At 34.3% G+C, this 22,788-nt stretch overlaps 2 protein-coding genes and 1 long non-coding RNA gene across 3 annotated transcripts; all 3 read left to right on the top strand.

The window, feature by feature from the left end:
* The first annotated feature begins 14,227 nt into the window (after positions 1-14,227).
* Positions 14,228-18,799, top strand: LOC143613900 (xylose isomerase-like). The gene is made up of 20 exons (XM_077087493.1): positions 14,228-14,359; positions 14,426-14,479; positions 14,561-14,686; positions 14,772-14,846; positions 15,325-15,454; positions 15,547-15,638; positions 15,732-15,782; positions 16,651-16,727; positions 16,821-16,875; positions 16,959-17,060; positions 17,157-17,208; positions 17,310-17,355; positions 17,441-17,496; positions 17,627-17,678; positions 17,838-17,917; positions 18,057-18,127; positions 18,248-18,288; positions 18,385-18,484; positions 18,560-18,631; positions 18,695-18,799. Exons 2-20 carry the CDS (start codon positions 14,426-14,428, stop codon positions 18,782-18,784), a joined length of 1,422 nt encoding a protein of 473 aa, XP_076943608.1. The 5' UTR covers positions 14,228-14,359; the 3' UTR covers positions 18,785-18,799.
* Positions 18,800-20,297: 1,498 nt separating this feature from the next.
* Positions 20,298-20,678, top strand: LOC143613899 (uncharacterized). Its single transcript, XR_013150199.1, has 3 exons — positions 20,298-20,347; positions 20,428-20,466; positions 20,540-20,678. It is a non-coding gene; the product is annotated as an uncharacterized LOC143613899 (long non-coding RNA).
* A 1,032-nt stretch (positions 20,679-21,710) lies between these two features.
* On the top strand, positions 21,711-22,482 carry LOC143613898 (ADP-ribosylation factor 1-like; the record flags this gene model as incomplete). Its single annotated transcript, XM_077087492.1, has 4 exons — positions 21,711-21,863; positions 21,958-22,005; positions 22,117-22,247; positions 22,365-22,482. Coding segments are annotated over 4 exons (366 nt in total), but the record flags the coding sequence as incomplete, so codon positions are not given.
* Positions 22,483-22,788: the final 306 nt, after the last annotated feature.

Raw genomic sequence — 22,788 nt, 5'->3', positions numbered from 1 at the left:
GGTTTAATGATGACATCGGTTAAGATTTGTGTTTCTAATGGGGTGTTAAAGGAAGATTTCCACACATAGAAACTCACGATAGAATCGATGATGTCAACACAATATAATGTGTTTATCGTGATGTTGCGGATGTTGCATAAATTTTCCTATGTCATAAGTGATAGCCTCTTCATTGACCCTGAGAGTGAGTTTGCCGGTGCAAACATAAATAATAGCTTTTGCAATGTCTAGAAAGTGTCTTCCTAAAATTAGAAGTACACTTTTGTCTTCCTACATATCTAGAATTACAAAATCTACTGGGAAAATAAATTTGTCAATTTTGACAAGCATGTTTTTGACAATGCCCCGAGGATATTTAACGGATCGGTCAGCTAACTGAATGCTCATGCGGGTGGGCTTTGGTTCTCCTATCCCTAATTTTGCAAAAACCGCATAAGGCATTAAGTTAATACTAGCTCCTAGGTCAGCCAGGGCATTGCTAACAGACAAATTTTCTATGGGACAAGGGATAGTAAAGCTCCCTGGATCGGTCATTTTCGGTGGCTGCTTGTTTTGGAGGATAGCTGGACATTCTTCACTCAGGGTGACATGTGATAACTCCTCCAGCTTCCTCTTGTTTCAGCACTTCTTCGAGAAACTTAGCATATTTTGGCCTTTGAGCAATAACTTCGATGAAATGGATGTTGATGTGGAGTTGTATAAAGAGTTCTAAAAACTTCCCATACTGAGCTTCCAATCTTTCCGGCTTCAGCCGTCCAGGGTATGGAATAGGTGGAACATAGGATCAGACTGGTTCCTTAGGTTGTACGTTGCCTGTTGGAATCAGTATCTCCTGCGTTTTGTCAACGGCTTCCTTCTCCATAACTAGTTCTGAATTTGGTGAAGCAACAGTGGTCGTGCCACTTCTTAGTGTAACAACGTTAGCTGTTGCATATGGATTGGTGATTGTGTTGCTTGGAAGAGTGTCAGGTGGTCTTTCGGATAATTGTCGGGCAATTTGTCCGATTGGAGTTTCTAGATTCTGCAATGATGCTTGTTGACTTTTAAGGTCAGCTTCATGCTTTAGTAATACTCCACTGATATCAATAGCTCTTGAGTCGGCCTTCTTTTCTGCTTCATTCGTTTAGGTCATGATTTGGATCAACATTTCCTCAATTTCTTAGTAGCTCGGGTTCTGATGGCTACTGGAACTTTGTTCTTGGAATTGAGGTTTAGGCTGGAAGGATTGATTCATTGGTCTTTTTTCGAATCCGGGTAAAGTTTGAGTGTTACCTCCGTCTTTCCAACTGAAATTCGGGTGGTTTCTCCATCTTGGATTGTAGTTGTTACTGAAAGTGTTGTTTTGATGGGCGATGAAGTCAACTTCCTTCATAGACATAACGACTTGTTTGCAGTCACTTTTCTTTTGAGTTCCTCCATAGGTGTCACGGGTGATTTTGGTTTTTAATATTTCGGATTGAAGTTGTTCGAATTTTTTGGAAAGGGCTTCAAGTTGTGCGGTGACAAGAGTGTTGGAATCGACATGGTGCATTTCTTTGTGTGTTGGTGTAGATCTTGGTGGGTTATAAGCGAAACTCTTCTTTGCTGCCTTCTCCATGATTTCAAATGCTTCGTTAGGTGATTTGGATCCCAGGTCTGCACCGGCGACTTGGTCAATGGCCTGTTTGTTTTGACTGGATTGTGCGTCAAAGAAAGTTTGTATTTGTAACCATACGCTCAATCCATGGTGTGGGCATCTTCTCAGAAGTAGGGATGAGCAAAATCGGGACCGGTACCGAAATCGGTACCGATTTGGTAACGTCGGTACCGAATCGGTACCAATGTTTTAAGTTTCGGGATCGGTACGGTACCGGTATTTCCCGATTTTTTACCTCCGGTACCGGTATAATCCCGGGTACCAGTACCGATACCAAGAATTAGGGATTTTCGGGATCGGGATTTTCGGGATCGGGACCGGTCGGTACCGGTCCGGTACCATGCTCATCCCTACTCAGAAGACTTTTGTATCTCTTCGATGCTGCGTGTAACAAATCATCATTATCGGTCCGTAATCCGGTAATGTTGGCTCGATATTTGGCAGTTTTATCAAGCGGAATGTATTTGAGGAGAAACTATTCAACCATCTGGTCCCAGTTGGTGATGGAACCAGAAGGAAGAGATTCTATCCATTCTAAGGCTTGACCCCTTAGAGAGAAAGGAAAGAGTTTGAGTTTGATCTGATCTTCTGAACAGTTTTGAATTATAAAGGTTCCGCAGATTCGTAGAAATCAAGATATATGAGAAAGAAGGTCTTCGTCGTGGAGAACACGAAATTGAACTGAATTTTCCACCATATAAATGGTGCTTGATTGATTTCGAAATGTTCGGTGATATCGGGTGAAGCCACTCCAGTGCCGTAGCCTTCGAGAGTTGGCTTGGCAGACTGGCTCATGTTTGGTTCATTGTTTTGTGCTTCCATCATTTCTTCGGTTTGATTTCCTCCTGATGCCGTGGCGTCTACTGACTCGTCATTGATCGTTTTGGCGGTTTCTGCAGTCTGTTTTGGCGTTCGTCGACGAAAGAGTCGTTCCGGTTCAGAAATTGGAGAAACAAGCTCAGGTCTGAATGTAGAGGACATACATGGGGTTAAATCAAATTTAAACTATTTAAATTAAACTAAAGGTTAGGCTAAAGTTAAGCTAAAAGTTAAGCTAAGCTATTTTAAAACTAAACTAAGGTATAAGTTAAGCAAAAGTAAAGGTTAGGCTAGCCTTTAATATATTATAATATAATATAATATTAAGTAAAATAAAATAAAAGTAAAGAAAATTTGTACACTTATATTCAATGATTAAATTAAAACTTGGATCGTTCTTAGAAATGTACCGTGTCCCCGGCAACATCGCCAAAAAACTTTGATGTCTTGTGTGCGGTGCGTTAAAATATATTATAATTTGGAGATTTAGCTTTGCACAAGATCGTGTTTTAAATTTATAAAAGTGATTTCTACTAAAACTAAACACACACAAAATAGGCAAGTGTACCTATCGTATATGTATGATAGTATTGGTAAGAACCAAGTATCGATCCGTGGACACAAATGTTTCTAATAATGAATCTTCGTTTTAATGTAATCGCAGAGTTTTATTCATTTTGGGTTGATTTTTGAACTTTTTATAAAATATAAATACTTATATATAATATATAGGTGACAAGAAGAGAAGTTCTAAACGAGTAGTTCAATTATATAAATGTTACCATCTAAGATCAAGAATCCACTTCATTGTTCCTTGATGATTATTAAATAAACATGTTATCAACTTGCCCTAATAATATATGATAGACTATATTCCTCATTTTTGAGTGAATACATTCTATGACATAATAGAAAATAGCATGCATATTTTCAAGTCTATCATGTGCTTAATAGCATGCTACGACGAGAATGCCAATTTAAGTAGACAAGTAGTTGGTAAAGTAGAACGATTAGGATTGACTTCGATTTCTCAAATACCAATCCTAACAACTTCGAGTGGTTGTAGTTAACTCACACAACCTCCCCTTGGTTGATTAGATTAGGTTATAATTACACATTCCATTAACATATGATTTCTTTGACTAGCATGATAACCTAAGCAATCGTGTTAGCAATGTTATTTTCGAATTATCAAAACTAGAGAAATAGATCATAACCTATATCTCATCATTTCTAAGTGTAACATAGAGATCCATGTTTTATCTTGAATAAATTACCAAAGTATTCTTTTTACCATTTCTTGTTTCCAAGAACATGAGTGATCATGAATTATTTTTAGTCATCAACCTTGATGTATTGAGTTAAAGTGATAAAACATTTCTTCATCAATCGATAATTGCAAAATAACCATGTACTTTACCAAGCTAAACCACATGTTTCACATAATCACAATTAAAACAAAGCTTCTTCATAGATTTTAGATGGTAAATGGAGTTTAGCTCATAATGAGCGTTGTTATGAACATTAAAAGAGATGATGATAACAAACACATGATTAAACTAGAACAATCTAACCAAATGTGGATGAATCTCCCTTCTTAAGGATGATGATGGATTATGATGATGTTGATGATGATGGATGATGATGGTAACCTCCAAGCCTTCAAACTCTTCACAATATCTTCAATATGAGTGTAATGTGAGTGTTTTTAAAAGATAAACCCGTATAGAGATTTTCTTCAAGCACACTTGGTTAATGCATTCTCCTCTATTTATAGGTAGTCTGAGGAAGTAGGCACGGCCCCGTGTCCTTAGAGGCACGGCCCCGTGTCCAAGTGTCCAGTTGAATTAAATATTGTCAGAATGTACATGATGACTCACCACGGGGGCGTGCTTCCTGAGGCACGGCCCCGTGCTTTTTAATGACATGTGCTAATTCTTTTTGTCTTATCTGGAAGGTAACCATGGCCCCATGGTGGCTTAAGCACGCCGCCGTGCTTCTTTGTCCAATGTTTGTCTTTTCTTGTAGATTTTTGTCTTTTCTTGAGTTCAGAAGCATGGGGGCGTGGTCCTTGAGGCAAGAGGGCGTGATTGAGGATTTTCTTGAGTTTTCTTTCGTTTTTCTTCGTCTTTTCACTTGTTTCTTCGTTTAAGGCTTGATATACCTGAAATTGCATTTTAATATGATAAGTAGCCTTCTGAGCTATATTATTTGATATAAGTTTTAGTTTTTAGAGATTCTTTGATGCTAAAAAGATGTATAATTTTATGTACATCACCCACCGTCGGCCACAATCACCGTCCACTACCACCGTCCACCACCCACCACAACCGTTCATCACCACCACATACCGTCCACCACCACCATTCACCACCTACCACAATCGTCTACCACCAATCGTCCACCATCACCCACTTCATAGTTCGTACACCACCACCAATTATTTTAGCAATCTACAAACGTTAAATGACTTCTATCTATTGTGATATATATGATAGGTAACTAATTTTCGGCTTATACAGACGATATCCAGTATATATAACAAACAATATTATATTTTCAGATTGCAGATCTTCATACCACATCTTAAGTTACAGACATTAAATCAGATGAAATCAGATTGCAGACAGTTTTTGTTTTAGAAAACAAACAACACCTAAGGAACCCAAGTCTTATCCTGACAATTTTTTGCATGTGTCACCATCGGGTGACACGTGGCAGGTTTACGTGTCAACTCAGCGACCATATAGGTCTAGTTTGTGCCACGCGAACCAATCCTTTGTGCTATGCGAATGACAAAAGATTTCAATGGCGGTTAAATAGTCCTTCGCGCTATGCGAACGGACCTGATAAAAGCCCTTCGCTCGACGTGAAATAGCACCTTTTCTGCCTATAAATAGGCATCCATGGGATGAAGTCTCAGTCATCCATCACACCTCCAATACACACATTACCTAAAAATACGTGACATGATTCCGACGTTCCGGTATTCGTGTCTCGAAGTATGTGCAAGGTGTAGAAGTGTTGTTTGTTTATTCTCTTGTTTAACTACCGACAAGTAGAAGTGTTGCCCATGTCAAGCCTAGGCATTTCTTATAACATAGCCATACAAAGTAGGGGTTGCGCCCGATTATTTTATTATTTATGGCTTGGACCCTAGTCGTGGGTATAGTCTATACCTTGATGATATAATAAGTGAAATATAGTTTTTATAAGAAAATTGTATAGATAAAATATTATTTCTTTATAATTAAAAGATGTTATAATATTTCTTAAGTAAAAAAGAAACTTAGTATATACGTTTCTTCATGAAAAAAAAAACGCAGTGTTTAATTGATAACTGTTTTGGACTAATTGTCCAAGTATAAAGAAATGACTGTCAAGGTAAAGAATATGCAAATAGACTAAAGGTCTAAAAGCTAGATTGTTGATCTAGTATTTATAAAATGTTATTATCGTACTATAGGTCCGATGTAACAAAGAAGAATATATCAGTTAGATACACTGATCATAAAAAATGTGAATACGTCCAAACTTTTTACAAATTATAAATAGGTGTCTTTAAGTGTTTACATGGGATTGTGTATCCCTAAAATGTTATAAACAAACGTAATCGATGGCCCTCAGGCTATCGTATAAGTTTGTCTGGATCCTTACATATGTGGTTAGACGGTGGGAACACCTTACCACACTTGATATGCCTCCACCACGTTAGGCCCGACCTAAGTAATGTCCGAGTGGGAATTGTCTTGTGTGTATTGATAGTAGCTAAGTAATCTCGAACGCTGCGGTGTTTTTTGAGCGATTCGAGTTGAGCTGGAGTTTGTAATTGTTCTTCAGATTTCAGAACTTGATTATTTCCTAAGCCACGTTGGGCCGAGGCCTAAGTTATGTCTGAGGAGATAATCAAGTAATAAAATATTTTGTGTTAACGTGTTCACCAGCATGTGTTGCTGACGTATTTTATAAACTGGTTTACAGGTAATCAAGAATAGGTGTTTGGAGATGGAGGATAGCCATTAGACGATCTGGTGGCTCAGATGAAGCATTTTGATATTAAAATAATGTAATTATGGTTTTCATGTTCAAACATTTTGTAACAAACTAACGGGTGTTTAATTCTCGTCTTTTTAAATATATTAATATTTTAATCACAACTTCCAATTTACAACCTTAAACTCTGATATATTTACAAAAATGTACAAACTATTGGTCACATGCCTAAGCTCTAAGTTGGGGTGTGTCATTGATGTGACAACCGCCAAAAATTAGACTAATTTGGTAATTATCTTACCCGTAATCGCGTATTAATTAGTAAAATAAATACATAGGAATAATATTTTTTAGCTAAAGTTTTTTATTTTAGTTGAGTTTTAAAATATGGAACCCGAAAAAGTTCAATTTTGTCGTGTAGCTGACACTGTACAGATTGACACCGGGTAATGTCTCGAAACAGATAAATTCATAAACATGTCAAGATGACCTCGAAAAATTAAATTTTATGTTAGGATATTAGAGATAGTATTTAAACTTAATTTTAGAAGATTCGAATCGCGAAAATTAGAAAATAAGTAACCGAAAGCCAGTAGAGGACACCGTAAGGACCCGACATTAAGTTTCTCAGAAAATTATGTTTTTAGGCAGGCACTTACTGTAATCTAATTTCGCTCAAAGTCTGATAAAAATTATTAGAAACGGATGTCGTTTGGCTAGATAAATTACGAGATACGTTAAACCCTAACACCTAGATAATACCATATATTATTATTTATCACAAACCTTTCCACTCCCTTACCCCCTCTACGGCCGCCACTCTCACACAAAACCACCCACTTGCATTATTATATTAATATATACATACATACAATGATTACCTAGATTACTTGGAAGCTTCAAACATGGACACATTCACACTCTATTATCCAACTCATAAACCTATACCTCTTTCTCTCTTTATATAACCGGCCACCCACACCACCCTTCACCATCATCATCATTTCAAAAACCACCTTACACCATTGTTAAAGATTAGGAGTTTTGATGGAGGATTAGGCAAATAACAAGGAGTAGGAAGCCAAAGAGGGAACCATAAGCTAACTTAAGGCCACGTTATCACCTCCATAGGCACCAAATCCGAAATCCAAGGTAACCCACTTCAAGATTTGTGTATATTAGTTGCTATTTGATGTTTAAATCTTGATTTTGGTATGTTTGATCATGTGCATGCAAGTATAATGTGGATGTATGCATGCAAGTATAATGTTAACCCGTGATTTTGCATGTGAATGTATAAGATGGGTTTTGTTGATTATAGGACTTGTTATGGTTGCATTTTAGCTTGTATAGATTGTCTATATTGATGTTACTTGAGTTTGTTTAACAAATGGGTTTAAGTATTGTTTTAATAATGGAAGTAAATGTGTAAATGGTCAAAAGATTGGAAATGGATTATGGGTAAAAACATCCATTAGAACCGTGGGTTTTGATTTGGGTGTTGGATTGAAGTTGTAAGCTTGTTAAATGGTAAAATGGTTAAAGAAAGAATGATAATTTTGAAAACCCACATACTTGATTTCTTGAAAAAGTTGTAAGTAATAATAATAATGGCTTTGAAAAGATAAAAAGGATCTTGGAAAAGGGTTGACAAAAGTGTAGAGATTTGATTTTGTTGGAAAGTTACTTACACATGCAAGTAATACAAAATTTTGATTTTTGATCATAAAGCTCATACTTGTCTTGTATTGATTTTTATATGGATTGAAAATGACAAACTAAGTGATTGAATGGGACATATGGAAAAGAATAAAATCTACTAGAAGTACTAGGATGCATGAAACATGATAACTTAGATAAACAAGAGTTTGTGTTAAACTTACTAATAAAAGAAACTTTGTAAATTGTACAAGAAGTTTTGCAAGATGATTTGATAAGTGAACATAATCTTGTGTGGATGATTAAAGACTTGTGGTTAGGATTACTTTAGTAAACTCTATTGTAAAGATTGTTAGTATGATAATAAGGTTATTAAAAATTGCTACTTACTAGTAATAGAAACTTTGTTGTTAAAGAATCAAGAATGTGTTTGTTTAAAAGATGATAATGGGATGAAATAAGAGGTTACTATGGGTTATTAAGATCTGGAAATTTTGGTACATAAACACCTTGTAGAGACTATAGAAATAACATGTTCAATGTGTAGTTGAAAACTTAAGTTAAGGTTTGAGTATGTGTAGAAAAAGAATTGTTTTGTGTGTATACTTGGTGCTAGATAATCAAACATGGGTAGGATAATATATTACTTGTTATTATATGTATATTTGCTGTACCAAATGGTTTGGTTTTGACATTGTGACTTAAATAGCTTGTCGGTGACTTTAAAGGTCGGAAAGTTCGACTTTTAAAGTGAACCGACATGAATTTTTGGAACTGAATTAAAACAGCTCCTAAAGTCATAATATTCTTATATTTAACATAAGTTAAAGTATAAGAAAAGTAAAGAATAGCAAAACTTAAACCAACCTGGTTCGTGTCGCGAAAACCGACACGAAAACGTCAAAAATTGGCTTTTTAAAAAATTGGCAACAAAATAAAAACCATAACATTTTTATTGAAAACTAATAAAACTTTACTAGAAACTATATAAAAAGTGTTTTTGATAATTTAAAACTAAAAGTTTTCACAAAATAACAACCGGCTCGTTTTTAAACTCAAAACCGGCAAAACCGACAAAACCGATTATAACAGAGTCAAAATTCTAAATAAAATAATAATTAAATTTTTCAAAACACTCCAGCAACTAAAGGTAATAATTTTTATAAATTTTAATAATTAATTTAAATTATTAAATAAAACAATTATTAGTTGATTACTACTTGTTTATATTTTTAAGTATGTATTTATATAATTATAAGTAGTAAACTTTATGTGTTGTGTGCTTGTATGGATTTTTAGAATAAATATATATATATATATATATATATATATATATATATATATATATTGGTCAAACATGTATATAGTTAACCATTTTTGGTCAAACTCGAATTCAAAATTAACGAACGTGTACTATTATAGGACACGAGTGTTATACGAACATCGGATTCAAAGGTGAGTTCTTCCTCCGAAAAGCATATTGTATATCTATATTCGTATTTATATATATGTTTTGAAAGCGCATTATACTTTACAAATTGTCGTTATTGTGGGATGAATCAATTTGGTTAAATAACTGTTAACCGAATTGAGGACACAGAAATGTTGGTAGATCTATCGGGGTGACGCCCCTCACTTCCATTCGCGTTGGGTTAAAAGTGGGAATATTTCGAGTATGGTACGTTTCGAGTTATCAAATTGGTAGTCATACACGCGTTGTACTCTTAGCTAGTTTACAACTAACGCTTTTTGTGCTTAAAGGTAAAATGCGAGTTTCGTTATTGTGTTGTACCGTGTTAAGATCGGTATTGTTGGGAGTATAATGGCCGTACACTATTATATTCATGTGTTGTTTTATATATAAATTGTCTATATTTATATGATAATTTTTTCTCGGGAATAACTCACCAACACATTGTGTTGATCGATATTTTAATATGCTTTTCAGGTAAGTGAAGATTTCGAGGTGGCATGGAAATGAGAGCGTGGGATGTTAGAACAAAAGTGAAGTATTGTAAACCGTGCATTAGCACGTGTATTAAACTCTGATTTTGTAAAATATTTTCTTATAATAAAAGATGATGCTTTTATTATTAATTGTCTATTATTGTTGGCTATCGGCATCTGTCATAACCCGAACGGCTTAAGTTAAAACTTCCGCTGTGTTAAGTTAAGATTTTCAGGGTGTGACAATTGATACAATGCAACTTTTTATAAATCTATATAAAAAACGAATTATATATTTAGATTTCTTATATATTATAAATTGTATAAAAGTTTAAAGTTAGATCTTGAATAAAAGTATTTCTAAATAAAGAAATGAGAAATAAAATATCTTGATAAAGAAAACGAATTATGTATTTAGATTTCTTGTACCGTAGCGCTCCTACAACTCTAAGCCAACAAGCCAACATAGAGTATTAAGGTCTGTTTGGTATGTGTAATGGAATGAGCGATGAAATGGAATGAGCGAGGGAATGGAAAACGAGGTAATGGAATGGACCATTATCATTCCATTGAAATGTTTGGTTACCATGTGAGAATGGAATGACTTATTAGTTTTTATTTTTTGATAAGCTAGAAAAAACCGGAATAAAATAAAAATGATAGTGAGTTGATAGTGGTGGGTGTGGGCGGGAGCGATTGGCAGGTGGTGGTGTTAGTGGGTGGCGGCGGCGGGGTGGGCCGTAGTGATAGCTGGGAGCGATGGTTGGTGTTGGGCGGCACTGGTAGGTGGTGGTGGGTGGTGGCGGTGGCGAACAACGGAGGCGGGTGGTGGGGGTGGGGGAGGCGGGTGGTGGGGGTGGGGGAGGCGGGTGGTGGGGGCGGCGGTGGTGGGTGGTGGTGGTGAAGGTGGGTAATGGTGGCGGACAGTGGAGGCGGGGTGGTGGTGGTGAAGGTGGGTAGTGGTGGCGGACGGTGGAGGCGGGGTGGTGGTGGTGGTGAGAGGGCAATGGGTAGTGATAGGGCTGTTCACGAGCCGAGCCGAACCGAGCGTCTGCTCGAACTCGGCTCGAATTGAAACCGAGTGGCTCAGATCGGTTCGAATTTAAGTAAACGAGCGAAAAACGTTGCTCGAACTCTGTTCGAATTAAAACGAGCGGCTCGAATCGGCTCGTTTTCGCTCAAATTGGAATGATGAAGACGAGACGACTCAACTTTAGGATGGGGAGCAACCTGTGAATAACGATTCCGGCGAGCGATTATGGTTCTCCGTTGAGCGACGTGCGGCATGGATAGAGAGGAGTGGAGTTGTGGCTGTGGATGGGACTATGACAGTATGGATTGAGAGGGTGTTGCGATGATGGACTAGAATGGATCTGTGGCTGCGTCGCTGTAGATGAAGAGGAGCGGCTCATAGTATGAAAGAAGTTTAGGGTTTGTGTGTTCACTTGCTGTACCTTATATCTTACATTATTATCTTCTATTTTTTTATATTTTAAGTATACTAAATATATTAAATTAAATATTGTTCAATATTGCAGTATCAATATTCAAGATACTTATGAAATACATCTTTATACACAATCATATGTGTATATGTATATGTATATGTATATATTATTATATAATAATAATAATTGTATGTACATATATATAATAAAACAAACTAAAAATATTCGAGCCGAACCGAACCGAGCGATCCCTTGCTCATTGCTTGGCTCGTTTACAAACCGAACTGAGCAGAGCGGCTCGTTTTCAATCGAGCGAAAAAACGAGCGAACATTTTCCGAGCAAATTCCGAGCGAGCGGCGAGCGAGTTCGAGCGACGAGCGGTTTGGACGGCCCTAGGTAGTGGTGGTGGAGGTGATATAGTGTGAAAGAGGGTTGTAATGAAAATAAACAAGGGGGTGAATGGAATGAATTTAGGGTGTCAGAGAGAATGGAATGAACATGGTAATGGGTGATTCCATTCCATTTACCAACCAAACACATTTTTTTTCATTCCATCATAATGCTCCATTCCATTCCGACTCTCATTCATACATACCAAAAGCTACCTTATAGTTAGATATTCATACCAACGTATGGTACGCCAATGGGCATGCCCTACGCCCTTACATGTCAATGTTGACTTATTTCTCAAAAAGTCATTCCAACATTGGATATACTATACTATACTATACTATACTAGCATGGAAGACGATACATTATATCAAAATCAACATATACTTTACATGTATTCAAACTTTGCTAATCATTAAAATTTAAACCATAACGAATGCCATAAACTTCTCTTCAAAACAATTAGTCGATACTCTTAACGCTTTCCTTCATTTCCTTTGTGCCAAGTCTAAAGTTTGAACATCATAATAGCCAAACCACGACAAAAAACATTCATATTGAATCATCAAATGACCAAGTTTAGTCTGATAATATGGCTCACTTCAATTCACCGAAACATGTTTCTCCCTTTTTTTTACAACGAGATCAGGCCCACATAAGATATAAAATTATAATATAACATTTTCTAATTCTCTTTCACGTCGTCATTAGACATAATTCAACTTTTCATGTTTTATTTCAATACTTTCCCAATAGATTGGCTTACTTTGTCTCCATCATAGTCTAAAATAATTAAATTGGCAACATATAAGTAGCTTTCAGTTTACCCTATCTTTACAACAAATCACATGTCAGAGACATAAGTTTTGTTTACATGACCCTAGAATATAATGTGTTTTGGGCTGTAATACATGACCAACCGGTCATATTCAACATGGTTAACACTCTTACAACTTGATCACTACTTGACCACCATATTTACACGATTAAAAACATGTTAAATGTATCGTGTTCGTATATACAAAATTAAGTGTGTAAATTAGGCCCAAATTTTTGACACAACTAAACATAGTGGCACAACATATTTATCTCATAATATAAAGGTACATTATATTTGATTAGGGTGACAATTTTAATCCAAACCCTTTTAAATGAGTCAATTTAAGTTGTTTTAAAAGTTAAATGAGTTGGTTTGGGTAAAATGTTTTAACTAAATGGGTCAAGATGAGTCATTTGAAATTCCATCATTTTATTTTCGGGTCAAAATGGGTCGACAAGTTCAAAGAAATGGGTTGATGTGGGTTATTGTCCTAAAGAAATGTGACAAGTTTTGGATCGGAACGGGTTTTCGTACAAGACAGGTTTCGGCACGAAACGGGTTTCAGATCGGAACGGGTTCGGTTCAGGTTTCAAGTCAACACGAGTTTTCACCCGTGACGTGTTGGGTTTTGGTTTCTTTTGTTTCTTTCTGGTCGATTCCAGACTCGTTTTTGTTCGTTTTTTCAGTTTTGTTTTTGTTCAGTTTGAGTTCTTTTAGTTTCGTTTTGATTGATGTGGTTCGGTTTTGGCTTTTTGTTTCTTTGTTTCATTTTCGTCGATTCTTTCGGTTTCGATTCGATTCTAGATGGTTTTTTTTTTTTTTTTTTTTTTTTTATGGAACGAGGAAAACGTATGAAACATTTTAGTGTTTTTACTTTTTTTGTTTATGATTTATATTTTGAATTATAGTTTTTTTATTATTATTTTTGAATATTTTTTTGAGGGTTTTTGATCTTAATAGAAAACCCCTCAAAAAAAATTCAAAAAAAATAATTAAAAAATCATAACTTAAAATATAAGTAAAAAACAAAAAATCTAAAAAAACTAAAATGTTTCCGCCGTTATTCTCGTTCAAAAAAAATAACTCATAAAAAAACTAAAATGTTTCCGCCGTTATTCTCGTTCAAAAAAAAAAAAAAAAACCTCAAAACCCGGTTTGACCCTAACCTATTTTGAGCCAAACCAAAACAACCCTTTTTTTAATTGACTCGTTTTGACACAAACTCATTTTGACTCATACTCGTTTGACCCATGACTCATTTCAACCCATGACTCGTTCAAACCAACCCATTTACCACCTCTATATTTGATACAATACCACTCTTAATAAATTTATATCGAAACGAATTATATATTATTGTAAATTGTATAAGAATTTAAAGTTATATCTTGAATAAAAGTCTTTGAAAATAAAGAAAAGGAGAAACAAAATATCTTGATAAAGAAAACGTTATCATAAATTTAAAAACAAGATAAAAAAACATTATTATATAGGTTCAAAACATTAAGGATCCCACATCACTTGTGAGTCTGCATCCTTATCTCCATCATTAATATTTATAAGAATACCAAACAACCTGCGGGTGTCTGCTGCAACAAATCTACATCTAATTTCATTCTAGAAACCCTATCAAAACCATTAATCAGGTCTCTTCTTGATAACCAATTTCAATTCTTTCCGATCTAAAATTGCATTCTGGGTTATTGAATGAGATGAAGAAGTTCTTGCTGTCTTTTATCTGCTTCACTGTGATCTCTAAATCAGTGGTAAATTGTTTTGCATGTCTTCCCAATTATGGGTTCTTGTTTTTTTTTTCAGTTATAAAATTAATTATTTTGATTTGGTAGATTTGTGAACCACCTACATGTCCTGCTACTAATCTTGGTGGTGGTGGTGGTGGTGATTGTGGTTTTGAAGATTCCGGTGAATGGGAAGGAGAATTATTTCCTGGGATTCCTAAAATTAAGTATGAGGTAATGGAACCCACTATTATTATTATTAGTTTTTTTTTTTTTTTGATGAATTTTTTGTTATAAATTTGATGATTGTTTCGTGTAGGGGCCGAGTAGCAAGAACCCGCTTGCGTATAAATGGTACAATGCTAACGAGGAGATTCTTGGGAAGAATATGAAGGTTAGTTTTTTTTTTTTTAATGTAGCTTTTGGTTTAGTTAATTTTAAAGATTATTTTAAAGTTTTTTGATCTAGTGAATTTTAAAGATTGTACCTTTTGATTTAGGGAATTTGAAATATTATATTAGCTTGGTCCTTAGGGCTGTTCAAAAAGCTGCTCGCAGCTCGCTCACAAAACCTTTCTTTGTAAAGGAGTTGAGCCGAGCTGGCCCGAGCCAAGCTGATCTTGGCTCGTTTAGCTGGCTTGTTGGATAGTTAAAAAATCTAAGCCGAAATTTTAACCTATATAAAATTATAACATTTTTAGTTTATTAATTATGCATTATATGCACTTTAAAATAATATCTTTCATCCTGGCTCGGCTTGGCTTGGCTTGGCTTGGCTTGTTCACAACCCTATTTGTCTTCAAACATTTTTCAATTAATTATAAAGGATCATTGTACATTTATACGACCTTATTGTTTGTTCAACGTATATAGGATTGGTTGCGATTTAGTGTTGCATTTTGGCACACGTTTCGTGGGACTGGGGGTGACCCATTTGGTGCAGCGACTAAGATGTGGCCATGGGAAGATGGTACCAATTCTCTAGGCATGGCTAAACGAAGAAGTAAGATTAACTTTTTTTGAACCTTTAAAACACTACTTTATATGTATATTTTTGCAGGATTTTATACTGATTATATTTTATTTTTGTTGCAGTGAGAGCTAACTTTGAGTTTCTTGAAAAACTTGGAGTGGACCGATGGTGCTTTCATGATAGAGATATTGCCCCCGATGGTAGAACATTAGAGGTAACTTTACTCATAATATTTTCTTAATACTTAATATATATTTTATTGTATAAAATCTTATTATATTGGTTGACAATTTTATTATCTTTGTAGGAAACTAATGCAAATCTGGATGAAATTGTAGCTCTTGCAAAAGAACTTCAGGTAATTTTAAACCTGTAAACGAACCGAACATTCATTGAACTGTTCACGAACCGTTTAGTGGAAAGTTTGTTTATAATCATTTATTCAATACATAAACAAACATGAACAAATTTTTTGTTGATTTAGTTAAATGCACGAACATGAACTCATGTCTCGTGTGCTCATTTGTGTTTGTGAATGTTCGCGAACGTTTGTTCATATTCGTTCATTTACGTCCGTTTTTTTGGTTTTATATGTTCCTTTATTTAGATATTCGTTAAATATTTTCTAGGCCCACTACAATTTATCATAGTTTTAAGAAATTAAAATATTGCCAATCAAAATTTAATCTAGTTTTATTAATGATTTAGGCCGACATATGTTTTTTTAGAGCTGAGGGTCTCTCTGGAAGCAACCTCTTTATCCCATTGGATAGAGGTACTCTTTATCCCATTGGATAGAGGTACGGTGTGCCTACACCCCACCCTCCCTAGACCCTACTTATAGCTTACTTAGCTATTGGTGGGATTCCACTGGGTATGATTGATTGATTGATTGTCCAACATATTGATGCTCGTTCATCTGTGTTATGTTTGTTCATTTGTGCTCGTTTACGTTTGGACCGTTTGTTTGTACTAATAACAAATGAACATAAATGAACACAATCATTTTATAAATAAACCAACACGAACAACAAACTCTGTTTGTCTAGTCTTTGCGTTCAACTGTTGGTTTTCTGTTAAAGTAAAACAAACGGACACAATTGCGCTCATTTGGTTCATTTACAGCCCTTGGTAATTTCTCTTGGTTTAATATAAATTTCAGCCTGTATTCTATCAAAACGTAATTAATCAATTCTTTTTATATAAACTAATTCACATTTTCTCAGGGGACCAAGATTCGTCCTTTATGGGGCACTGCTCAATTATTCATGCATCCCCGCTATATGCATGGTGGTGCCACCAGGTAATTTTTTAAAATATTATTATTTTCAAGATGTTAGTTTTAAAATGTATTTAATTAATTATAAATCTAACTTTACTTCGTATATCATCACAGCCCTGAAATTGGAGTCTATGCATACGCTGCAGCGCAAGTTAAGAAAGCAATAGAGGTCGGTAATTAGTCAGTCAATTAAATGAAATAAATATTTTTTGTTGATATAATATTATTGTGCTAATTATTATATAAAAGCAGGTTACACATTATCTTGGGGGTGAAAATTATGTATTTTGGGGTGGTCGTGAGGGTTATCAGACTCTTCTCAATACTGATATGGAAAGAGAACTTGATCACATGGTAAGATTATAACTAAAAAACAATAATAGTAACCGTTTTTTTAAATTGAGTTGTTTTAGTAATGCTACCAAACACGATAATTTTGCTTGTTTGCAGGCACGATTTTTTGAAGCTGCTGTAGCTTATAAGAAGAAGATTGGATTCACTGGTAATTTAAACAATCAGTTTTAGAAGCATTAAAGTAACTAGATTTTGTCAGTCACAAGTTAATTATATGTATGTTAACTTTACTTTTTTACTTGTTTTCAGGAACGCTTCTTATTGAGCCTAAGCCTCAAGAACCAACAAAACACCAGTAAGATATTATCTACTTTTTTCAGAAAAATAATCAACCTGCTATTTTTTGTTATTCTCATGAGTTCACATGATTATGTTGTCAGGTATGATTGGGATGCTGCCACAGCAGCTAATTTCTTACGAAAATATGGACTTACAGGTAATATTATATTCATTTTATATAAAAAAGTTTAATTGTAAAAGTATCAAAGATTGTGACTACAATATGCTATTATAAAATCAATTGCAATAGTTGTCAGTTAGACAATTCTTATTATTAATCACTGCAGGTGAATTCAAATTGAACATCGAATGCAACCATGCTACTTTATCCGGGCACAGGTGTGTGACAAATTGTATTTATTTATTTTTTAATATTTCAGTTCATTTAAAAAAAGTGGATAGAAGAATAGCCTTTAATATTTCACAGTCAAATTACAACTTTACTATTTAACTTTCATGAGGTTTGATTTTTATTTTTTTATTTTTTCTATTTTGCAGTTGTCATCATGAACTTGAAACTGCAAGGATCAATGGGTTACTAGGAAATATTGATGCAAACACCGGTGACCCTCAAGTTGGTACGATATTGACATTAAGCTACTTTGTTTGATTGTATTATTATTATTATTATTATTATTATTATTATTATTATTATTATTATTATTATAATGTTTGTGTAGTTATTTAAACTTTGACTATTTTTTTTATTCATAATAGGTTGGGATACAGATCAGTTTTTGATGGATGTTAATGAAGCCACTTTAGTTATGCTTAGCGTTATCAGAAATGTAAGTAAAGTTGCATCTTTTACTTTGAAATAGACTTCTTTGACCATCTGTCAAATATCTAGAAAACTTTAAATATTAAATAAAGTCAAAAGATGCTAAGATATGTATCTTTTGTTTCAGGGTGGACTTTCGCCTGGCGGGTTCAATTTTGATGCCAAATTGTGAGTTTTCACATAGTAACAAGTCACATTGCTTCATATTTTTTATTATAAAAAGTAATAGATTTTTTTTTTAAACTGATGTTACGTGATTCACAGGCGAAGAGAGAGCACAGACGTGGAGGACTTATTTATTGCTCATATAGCTGGAATGGATACTCTTGCACGCGGTCTTCGTAATGCTGCAAGATTGATTAAGGTACTACATTCTCGTATTTTAGTTTTTAATTTTTATATTTGTCTTACATGAGGTCATATTATTCTTTTATTAAAGGATGGTTCTTTGGATGAGCTTGTTCGTAAGAGATATCAGAGCTTTGATTCAGAGCTCGGTGCCCAGATTGAGGTAATCATCCGATTCCCATGTTAACATAATTTGGCCCGTGTTTAAAGTCTTGTTTTTTTTCAGGCTGGAAAAGCTGATTTTGAGTTGCTAGAAAAGAAAGCTATGGAATGGGGAGAACCTCTAGTTCCTTCTGGCAAACAGGCAATTAACTAATTTAATATATTTTTTGTAAATGTTTTTATTTTTTATTATTTTAAGGATGGCGATTATTGATTTTTCTAACGTGCAGGAACTTGCGGAGATGATCTTCCAATCAGCAATGCAGGTTAGAAGTTTTCCGGTAGGAATTCGTAGGTTAAGATGTTGAAATAAGAAGTTTTCGTGCAACGCATCTGTATATTTGATCGCTTAATAGATATTTTGCATGATATGAATAATTAAGTTGAGCACTGTGTTGGTTAGCCTTTAAGTCCAATCAAAATCCATGCAAGTGAAAGGTAAGGTGGAATTTTAAGTGTCGAAGAAAAAAGAGTTGCCGGTGTGATCATTGCGTTAAAATACGGAGTCATTATGTATATTGGTTTATTATTTAAATAGATCTTAAAACCTAGATACTGTATCTGATAAATAAAGATTTAAGACGATGTTGTCAGCGACATTTGGTCTAATGGTATCTGAGTGTGTAATAGGATCTTCCTCCGTTGAAAATTGAAGGATCAAATCTTGTAGTATGTGAATTAGATATATAGTAAGTGAGTTAGATTTAGGAGTAGACACAAGTGAAAAAAAGTAGTTATAGACTTATAGGTGCTAAATAAATCATAAGTTTGAGATCTTTTACCATCATATGATCAATATCCATATTGTTGTTAAGTGTGCTTAGCCAGAAGGCACTTGTTTGTTTTATCTAAGCTCTTTTATTAAGATCTAAAGGTAAAGTGGTGATCAAAACAAAAACAAACATAAAGACACATAAATCAATACATAACATAAGAGTATTCAAAATTATAATTCCAAAATATTCATCTAAAACAAGTTTTATAAGATGATCCAAATAAATAGTTCAAACAAGTTTCACAAGATTCCAATACCAAAAAAAAAACCTTGTGAAGTGTTGGGTTCCGTCTCTTTGTTCAAATACGTGTTGGGCAAGCCAAAACTTGAATGATATCGGATTAATCGCAGCCCGATGATCCACACATACTACTAAAATACAAATCTATGTAAAGTGTTTGTATATCAACAAGTACAAGGAATCAATCTCTTTGTTCAATACTCATAGAAACATAAATTATAAAAAAATTAGTAAGAATCAATTTAAAAAAATTATATTGAAACGTTGATTAAAAAAAAGTTACACGCAATTTACCATTTCAACCTCCCAAAATGGAGGGTGTTGTTTTTTCATTCCAATAGCAAATTTGGTATTTCATATAGAAGGCAGTGGAAAAATCATCCATGGAATTACTAATTTAATTTTATCGAAACCTCATGAATCTGTTAACCAATCCTCCAATTCTCCGCTTCAAAGGTACGCCTCTTCTTTCGTCTCAATCAATTACTTGCCTTCATGTTGATGTATGTCAGTAATTCTGAATTCAAGTTAATGTCTTTTTGTTTTCTGTTAATTAGGGTTTCAATATTTGCCTATATATATTTGGGGAAATCTGGTCCGGTAGAATAGACTAGATGGGGCTCGTGTTTACTAGACTGTTCTCTTCGCTTTTCGGATACTTGTTCTCGGTCTAGACAATGCTGGCAAAACCACTATACTCTGTATCATCTCATCTTTTACTCCCTCTAATATGTTACTATGCAAGTTGAGTTTGTGTACTGATTGCTCATGTGTCATGCAGATCGCCTTCAGATGGGTGAAGTTGTCTCCACTATTCCAAGTAGGCTTTTTTAATCTTGTTATTTGGATTTCGTCTAACTGAATGTGTGGACTGATTTCGAGTTTCTGTGCAGCGATCGGGTTTAATGTAGAGACCGTGCAATACAACAACATCAAGTTTCAAGTCTGGGATCTCGGTATGTATGCTGATTGTTCTTGATTTGGATTTCTTGCTATATTTTTGGTTAATTTGGTAGTTGTTGACCCCGGCTATATGTGCACTTATCATTTGGATAATATTGGATTTGGTTGGGAAGTATACAGATTAATAATAAGAATCATGTTCTAGTTAAATTTGACATATTCTCAACCAATATCATTACATGCGCTGATATGAGATAATATAAAGAATGCAGCAGCACCATGATCAATAATGCAGTTGCTTACTAGTTATAATAAGCTTGAATACCCTTAGTTAAGGCTGCCAAAACAATATACTAGCTTTTGTGCATTTTAACAGATGGTATATATTTAATCAAATAAGTTTTACAGGTGTACGTAAATCATAGGGTTTAATTTAGAGATTAAAACCTTTAAAAAACTCAAGTTTCCAAACCTGGGAGGCTGGGACAAAATGGTTGTTTTTATTATTGTGATATCACACTCTGGAATGTTCTCATATTATTTAGCTTTAGCATAGAAAAACTGCAATCAGTTGAACGCGTAAAATCAAACATGATCTTTAATTTTACCATTTTTCATTTAATTTCAACTTTGATGACATATTATAATTAATAGTACGGCTTAAAATCTTCGGGGTAAGATGGATTAATAGGCTGCGATTTTGTATTTGTGAAGCTTGCTTGAACACCATAATTGGAGTTTATGTAAATTTTGTAGCTGTAAAATGTTAGGCCATTTATATGTTTGAAAGTTCAAGCTTACATCAGAATCCTAAATAAAGGGAAATACCAAAGACAAAGAATCTAACAGTTGTTTTAAGAATTATGATACGTATATACTTTCATATGATTACACTTGGAACACTTTGGTTAATTTCATTGGTCTTCCAGAAAATTTTTGAAACATGTAGACTTGTTGTCATCTAATTTTTTTTGTCATATCTATCAAAATTTCCTGCCTTTGCTTGTTTTCATTTAGAAAAATTCATTTTATCTGTTTACTGTTTTTCCTTGCTGATACAATGTTTTTATGATACAGGTGGGCAAACTAGCATCCGGTAGCCTTAGTATCTTCTCAAATTACATACCATATTCTAATCCGAATCGCTAATCGTATTTTTTAATATTTCTAATCATTTTTATAAAATTATCTCAATATTTCAGGCCATACTGGAGATGCTATTTTCCAAATACTCAAGCCATAATATATGTCGTCGATTCCAGTGACACGGAACGACTAGTAATTGCAAAAGAAGAGTTTCATGCAATTTTAGAGGTATTTCTTTTCAAATATCACAACAATGGTTTTTCTTAATTTCCTTCTTTTTACAGTTTTTTCTAAAATATCTGTATTGTGTTTAACATAATAGGAAGAGGAGTTAAAAGGTGCTGTGGTTCTCATATTTGCTAACAAGCAGGTTTCACACTTTAACATTTCACACAACCAATATAAATCTGCCAATATTGTAAATAAATTATCATCATTATTATCAAATAATTGATATTATTTTTCTTACATTAATATATAGGATCTACCTGGTGCGCTTGATGATGCTGCCGTAACCGAATCCTTGGAATTGCATAAAATAAAAAACCGTCAATGGTCAATATTTAAAACTTCTGCAATCAAAGGAGAAGGTCTCTTTGAGGGTTTAGACTGGTAACTTCAATTCTAGTCATATATTTCTCACTGAGACCCTTTAATACATATAGTATAATATTTTATTATACATAATGAAACAGTAAAACTTATGGTTTTATATATTAATAATGGCAGGTTGAGCAACACACTTAAGTCTGGGGGTGGCTAAAGCTAGGAGTTTGTGAGTTGGTAGTTCATTGATATTGATATGGTGTTTAATTAGGTATGAGAGGCATAATCTGTTTTGGAGGCCAAATACTATTATTGAACCATTTTGATTAGTTTTTGTATACTTGTTTTTGAAATATTTTCCCCATGAAAAATGAATATCGTGTAAGTTGGCTGTGTGCTTATCTTTACTGGCAGATGTGTGTATGGAAACTAATGAGGTTTTGTAATTGCTCACCGAATTTGTTTCTGGAGAGGAAAGGAAAACTCAAGTCGTATTTGCTCGTTCCGGCTCTGTTGTTTATTAAAGAACTTTCTATGTTTCGTTTGTATATTGTGGACGAGTTTCATATGTATCAGAAAGGTAGAAAAAGTTGATACTGTGACATTT

Source organism: Bidens hawaiensis, unplaced genomic scaffold (genome assembly GCF_021521415.1).
Source record: "Bidens hawaiensis isolate Kalapana, Puna unplaced genomic scaffold, B.hawaiensis_p1.1 tig00038515_1, whole genome shotgun sequence".
In the NCBI taxonomy this organism is placed as follows: domain Eukaryota; kingdom Viridiplantae; phylum Streptophyta; class Magnoliopsida; order Asterales; family Asteraceae; genus Bidens; species Bidens hawaiensis.
Note: the sequence above shows the minus strand (reverse complement) of the source record. Positions and strands in the feature narration are given on the sequence as shown.

Bases quoted from the DNA above. Each gene is read 5' to 3' on its own strand.
- LOC143613900 (XM_077087493.1), top strand. From the start codon at position 14,426: ATGAAGAAGTTCTTGCTGTCTTTTATCTGCTTCACTGTGATCTCTAAA. The intron at 14,847-15,324 runs GTTAGTTTTTTT...CAACGTATATAG, and splicing joins TTCTTGGGAAGAATATGAAG to GATTGGTTGCGATTTAGTGT. The intron at 17,209-17,309 runs GTAATTTAAACA...ACTTGTTTTCAG, and splicing joins GAAGAAGATTGGATTCACTG to GAACGCTTCTTATTGAGCCT.